Source organism: Cynara cardunculus (genome assembly GCF_001531365.2).
Source record: "Cynara cardunculus var. scolymus isolate 2C chromosome LG 12, CcrdV1, whole genome shotgun sequence".
Lineage (NCBI taxonomy): Eukaryota > Viridiplantae > Streptophyta > Magnoliopsida > Asterales > Asteraceae > Cynara > Cynara cardunculus.
Window position 1 is genome coordinate 2,129,371 of NC_037539.1, and position 6,514 is coordinate 2,135,884.

The 6,514-nt window shown below is 38.3% G+C and overlaps 1 protein-coding gene across 1 annotated transcript; it reads left to right on the forward strand.

The window, feature by feature from the left end:
- Positions 1–307: 307 nt before the first annotated feature.
- LOC112523947 (probable inactive purple acid phosphatase 2) lies at positions 308–5,196 on the forward strand. The gene is made up of 2 exons (XM_025133627.1): positions 308–1,025; positions 3,731–5,196. Exons 1-2 carry the CDS (start codon positions 330–332, stop codon positions 4,991–4,993), a joined length of 1,959 nt encoding a protein of 652 aa, XP_024989395.1. The 5' UTR covers positions 308–329; the 3' UTR covers positions 4,994–5,196.
- The last annotated feature ends 1,318 nt before the right edge of the window (positions 5,197–6,514 follow it).

The window sequence follows — 6,514 nt, forward strand, 5'->3', positions numbered from 1 at the left end:
TAAACTTCAAATACTTTTGATCTTTGAAATCAAACTTAAACCAATCAAAACCAACTTTTGAGGTTAAAAAAGGTTTGATTATCAACCATTCTCAAAACCGTTTGGTCATCATGTACAACCACACTCTGCATTCACCAATCTTGGCAAATGGCATATCGACCTCTGTCAAGAATACGATGGAAGAACAAATCAGAAAAGGGTTTCATCAATCAACCAAACATCAACACTCTTTTTCCATTTTCCTTCATTCCTAATCAAAATCCAATAGATTATATTCATCGTCTTCTCCATTAATCCAACCTCCAAATCTTAGCAATTCCATTCCCAAAATGATGATGAATTCATCAATCACTCTCTTCTTCTTCCTCACTATTTTTATTGGCCCTTCAATCTCAGAATCAGTCTCTCTTTCAATCTCTTCAAACTCACTCTCAAAATCAAACAACTCGGTAACAATCAACTGGTCCCGAGTCGATTCACCTTCACAACTCGACTGGATCGGCATCTACTCGCCACCCAACTCCTCCCTCTACAACTACATCGGCTATCTCTACCTCAACACCTCTCCCACCTGGGAATCCGGATCGGGTTCCATCACAATCCCTTTAATTAACCTCAGATCCAAATACAAGTTACGGATATTCCGATGGTCCGAGTCAGAGATCATCCCGACTCGCCACGACCACGACCACAACCCGTTACCCCAACCCAAACATTTGCTGGCGGAAACGGAGGAATTCGAGTTCGAACAGCGTCATGGACCGGACCAGATCCATTTAGCATTAACGGGTGAGGTAGGTGAGATCCGAGTCATGTTTGTGAGTGGCCATGGGAAGGAGAGTGTGGTGAGATACGGGTCGGGTCCTGATCGGATGGATCAGGTGGTGGAAACTAGGGTTGGGCGGTATGAAATGGAGGATATGTGCGATTCTCCGGCGAATCAGAGTGTTGGATGGAGAGATCCAGGGTTTATACATGATGGAGTGATGGTGAATTTGAAGCCAGGGAAGAGGTATTTCTATAAGGTAATTTTCTGAACTAATTGGTGAATTTTTTGAATTCAAGTTACTTGTATGTTACTTGTCCAACCCATGTTTAACGAAATCATGATTGTAATTAGATATTAATCATACCAATTATTGGGTTTTACCCAAAATTGAAAGCGAATTCTTGTCGATTTTGAATTGGAAGTTGTTTCTGTGACGCAAAGAACTTTGCATTCCATTAATAGTTATGATCCTAAGGTCCCATTTGATTTGTAGGATTAGAAAGGATTTGGAATTCAATTCTATTCCAATCCCATGTTTGGTTTGAAGAATTACATGGATTTGAAATCTCATAAACAAAGGATTTAGAAATCCCACAAGGATTCTAAGAACATGATTGCTTCAAGTTACAGTAGGTAGGACTCTGTTTCTTGATTTATAGGCTTAAAATTCAAGACTTCTATGTTCTTGCTTATTATGCTTGATGCATTAGTTCCATTATTAGATATTTAAATTTCTTTGTTGCTTCTATAATTGGGCATATTCTTGAGACTATTTAGCAGTTTAGCTCAATGACCTTCTCTAGAAGGTTGTTTTGCAAAATGACCCTCTAGGATATTTCTAAGTTTTTTCGGACAGAGACTGTTTTGAAAAATATTCCCCACAAGAATTTGGTATGTTGTCTTGTTCGGTTACTTGCATAGAGTAGATACAAAGCTTGGCTCTTTTTGCAGCAAACTATGACAAGAACCACTCATTTGCAAACCCAATTAGCATGAGCTAAATTGTTCACATCCTAATGGACATGGATTTGAGCCATGAACACTTCCTTTGCAAACACACCGCCATGAAATTTTCATTTCTGATGCTGTCTAGGTTGCTAAAACCAAACCAAAACGGACCCAAAAGATCCCACTCGAAATGGGTTGGTGGTCGTGCAGACCTGACATCTACCCCAAAGAGTAGAGCAACTGGTCGCCATGGAGATCCCGGATTGTGCAAGAGTGTGAACAAATAGGTTGCTAAATGCTAAATACCCCTTTTCTTTCTATATGCACTTGACTGGTTGTAAAAGAGGTTTTTTTTCTTTCTGGTAGGGATTCATTGATATAACCCGTTAGCAATTTTGATTAGTATCCATTTCATTGCCCAATTATCTTTATTAGGATAGCTGAATCTTAGTGCAAGTTTTCTCCTTTTCAAGAAGAAGGTTATATCTTCTTAAAATGCATATGAAATACTGAGGAGAAAAACCCTCTCTCCCAACCCTTGCAAACCCAAGGATCCCTAATACAATGGGGTTTAGGGTTCTTAAGATCAACCCATAGTAAAGATGGCAAATTTTAATAGATTTAAGGTTTCCTTGTTATCACAATGATAAGACTTATGGTCTACTTGTGGGTGAGTGCTGACTGAGGTAAGAGGTCTGATTTAGACGAGTGTTGAGTGGAAATTGCTGTTTTTGTCAAATGTTTTGTATTGAGAAGTAAAAAAGAACACCATACCCCTCATCCCACCACCTATCTTTTTCTCTCTGTTTTAATCTCATGGCAAAACCCATCTCCCTTTTCTCAACCCATCCACACTACTTCTTGTTGGCTCTTGTCATCTTCAAAAAATCCCCCTCACTTTCTATCTGTCTTCTTTGAGGATTAGGGGCTGTTTGGTGGGTTTTCTATTCAAAATTGACATGGGTAGTTTGGTAATTACCAATTTTGTCACCTGGGACAGAAAAAATGTATTTTTGTCTCACTCAGATCCTAGCCTGTCCCAGTCTGATGTCACACTGAACTTGAGACAACAAGTTCTATGTCCGGTCCTGCATGCCACACGCACATCTTCAATGGTTTTCTGAAGTTTTGATCTCTCTCTAAATTCCAACATGGGTTCTTAAGGTTGAGATTAGGGTATTGATCAAGATTACAGATAGTCATCAAGATCTTCATCCTTCTTCTACTTCTTCCTTTAATATGGTTGTTTCAGCTGACCAAGGTCAACTCATTTTTTTTGGTTGATTGTTTTTTATTTCTGTGTAATTAATGGTTTATTTCTTTGTTTGCATACTTGATCCCCTGCTTGTTTCATCCAATCTTTTGAACATTTCTTAATTATTTCATTATAAGAATCGTTTTTTTTGTATCATTTGAGCACTTCTATTGCGTTTGGTACGCGAGAATAATACAAAAACTTATTGTCTCATGTTTGGCGTAACATTAGACCAGTACAGATAAGGACTCGAGTTGGATAAAAATGCATTTTTGTTCTGTCCCTCCAAAATAGGTGAACGAAAAATCAAGAAGATGGAACAAGATTGGTAAATTACTAAATTACCCGTGTCAAATTAGAACCCTAAAACCTTTCAGAATTAGGTGCCTACCTCACTCTCGTCCAGTCCAGTTCAGTCTACAGTCCCATTCGCATACCAAATGCACCATTCACAGAACAATTATCTAACTTTGGTAAAAGATTCGAGCTTTTAACGAGCTACTCGAGCTTAATAATTCTCGAGCTCGAGTCGATCTCGAACGCAAAATAGAACTCGTTTAACTTAACTAGCCAAGCTTTATGACACTAATGTTCGAATCGGCTCGTTTGAAAACTCGATTCAATCTTTTGAGTCGAGCCGAGCTGAGCCATTCGAGCATACTCTTTTTTTTAGCCAAACATGCTCATATATTTATTAATCATACAATGAGAATATAAATATATTTATGGAATACTTATTGTAGCCTTTGATGCAATAGGTGGGAAGTGATGCAGGGGGTTGGAGCAACATCTTCAGCTTTGTATCACCAGATGAAGATTCAGGTGAAACAATAGCTTTCTTATATGGAGACATGGGAACTGCAACACCATACAACACCTTTGTAAGAACACAAGATGAAAGTATTTCCACCATTAAATGGATTGCCCGTGATATCGAATCACTCGGTGATAAACCCGCTATGATTTCCCACATCGGCGATATAAGCTACGCTCGTGGCTACTCGTGGTTGTGGGACCATTTCTTCAACCAAATCGAGCCTGTGGCATCAAAAGTCCCGTACCATGTCTGCATCGGGAATCATGAATACGATTGGCCGTTGCAGCCATGGAAACCGGACTGGGCTATGTATATCTATGCTAAAGATGGGGGTGGTGAATGTGGAATACCGTATAGTCTTAAGTTCAACATGCCTGGAAATTCGTCTGAGTCGACCGGGAGTCGGGCTCCGGCGACTCGGAACTTGTACTACTCGTTTAATTTTGGTGTTGTTCATTTTGTGTATTTATCGACGGAGACGAATTTCCTCAAAGGGAGTAAGCAATACGAGTTCTTAAAGAAGGATTTGGAGTCGGTTGATCGGGTGAAAACACCATTTGTCGTAGTCCAAGGTCATAGACCGATGTATACAACGAGCAATGAGGTTAGGGATCGTCCGATCAGGGAGAAGATGCTCGAGCATTTGGAGCCGTTGCTTGTGGACAACAATGTGAATTTAGCCCTATGGGGCCATGTTCATAGATACGAACGTTTTTGTCCAATAAACAACTTCACCTGTGGGAGCGGCCCTGTACACGTGGTGATTGGGATGGCGGGTCAGGACTGGCAACCCATTTGGGAGCCTAGACCGAACCACCTAACAGACCCAATCTTCCCACAACCAGCCCGCTCCATATACCGTGGTGGTGAGTTTGGGTACACCAAACTCATTGCCAACAAAGAGAAGCTAACATTTACATATATCGGAAACCATGACGGAGAGACACACGACGCGGTGGAGATCTTAGCCTCCGGGAAAGTCATAAATGGTGAAATTACTAATATGATGACCGATGAGGGTAAACATAGTGACGATAGTAGGGGTAAAAGTGGGAAAACATCGTATTCGTGGTATGCTCTGGGTGCCGCTGTTGTATTATTTTGTCTTTTAAGCGGATATCTTGTTGGATTGAGATCTCGTGCAAAGAAGGAAACCGTTACGAATAAAGAATGGACTCCCGTCAAGACAACGGAGGAAGCATGAATCTTTCATATACTTCGTTCTGGTAGTTTGAAACTAAGTTACAGATTAGGATCAAAAACGGTTTTGATTTGTATATGTCGCTTACGATATCTACGAAATTCTTACGAGATTTGTGTATATATATACGTCTTTCGTGTACCGTATAAATAACATGTTTGCTGTTTTAACGATATAGTACAATGAAGTCTTACTTTATCGCGTTATTTGGTTGTCGGGATTTTGTATATTTCGCATGATACAATTATTTTCATACGCGACTATAAATAGGGATGGACTTGATATGATACCAAATTCTTTCTCCCTAATAATATATAACAATCGATTATAATTGGTTAACTGGTACACAAAATTTTATATCATGTACCAACCAACGATACTTGGTACCAACTTAATTGGTACCAATTTTTTCCAGTTGATATACGTCGGTACTGGTTTTGTACCAATTTCAAATAGCATATATGAAAACTTAATTTTGTTCAAAATTTGAATAACATTTTGACTTTGTTTATAATAAATTTCGTTTTTAAAGGCTTTTTAATTGCAATGAATAAAATTTGTAAACATGCAGATGCTCAAACAAAAAGTTGAAGTTACCATGTTTAATAGTCAATACTAGGGGTGCTCAAAAACCCAATCAACCCAACCCAACCCAACCGAACGCGAAATAACCCAACCCGAAGCAACCCGATGTCTAATCGAGTTGTAAAATTGTCAAACCGTAGGTATTGGGTTGATATTGAGTTATTATTATTTGAACCCAATGAACCCGATCAACCCGATATCATTTTATTTCTTGTATTTAATATGATTATTGAATTTCTATTAATATATACATTAGACAATTACACTATCATGTATGCTTTTCRTATACACATAKTTTCAATCTATTCATATCTCTATATAACTCATTCAGTAACTGTGAACATATATATGTAAATTGAGAAAATTAACTGAATGTGATATACGTAAGAAATATGAATAAGTTGTATCAAATGGTTGATGATGAAAAAGAAATTATCAGTAGAGAAATAACATATTCAAGGTTAGAAGAATATTTTAATATACCAAAGTATCAACCCGACTAACCTGTACGGGTTGGGTTGGGTTGGGTTAAGATTTTTCCAAACCGCAAGCATTGGGTTGGGTTGTTCAATGTTCTCAACCCGATCAACCCAACCTATGAGCACCCCTTGTCAATACATCAAAAATACAAAAGCTAATAAACAACTAAATAAGTAGGTATCGTGGTCTATGCTGTAAAAATCGCGATATATCGTCGATATATCGGCGATATATCGGATATCGGCCGTAGAAAAAATATCGTTTCATAAATATCGCCCAAAATATCGTTCCCGATAATATCGGCGATATTGTACGATTTTTTCCCGATATTTAGCGATATTTTGAGGTAAATATCGACCGATATATCGATATTTTTTAGGGTTTAATTTTTTGGGCTTATCTTATTTTATAGGCTTAGATTTTTTGGGCTTCTCTTATTTTATGAGCTTAGATTTTTTG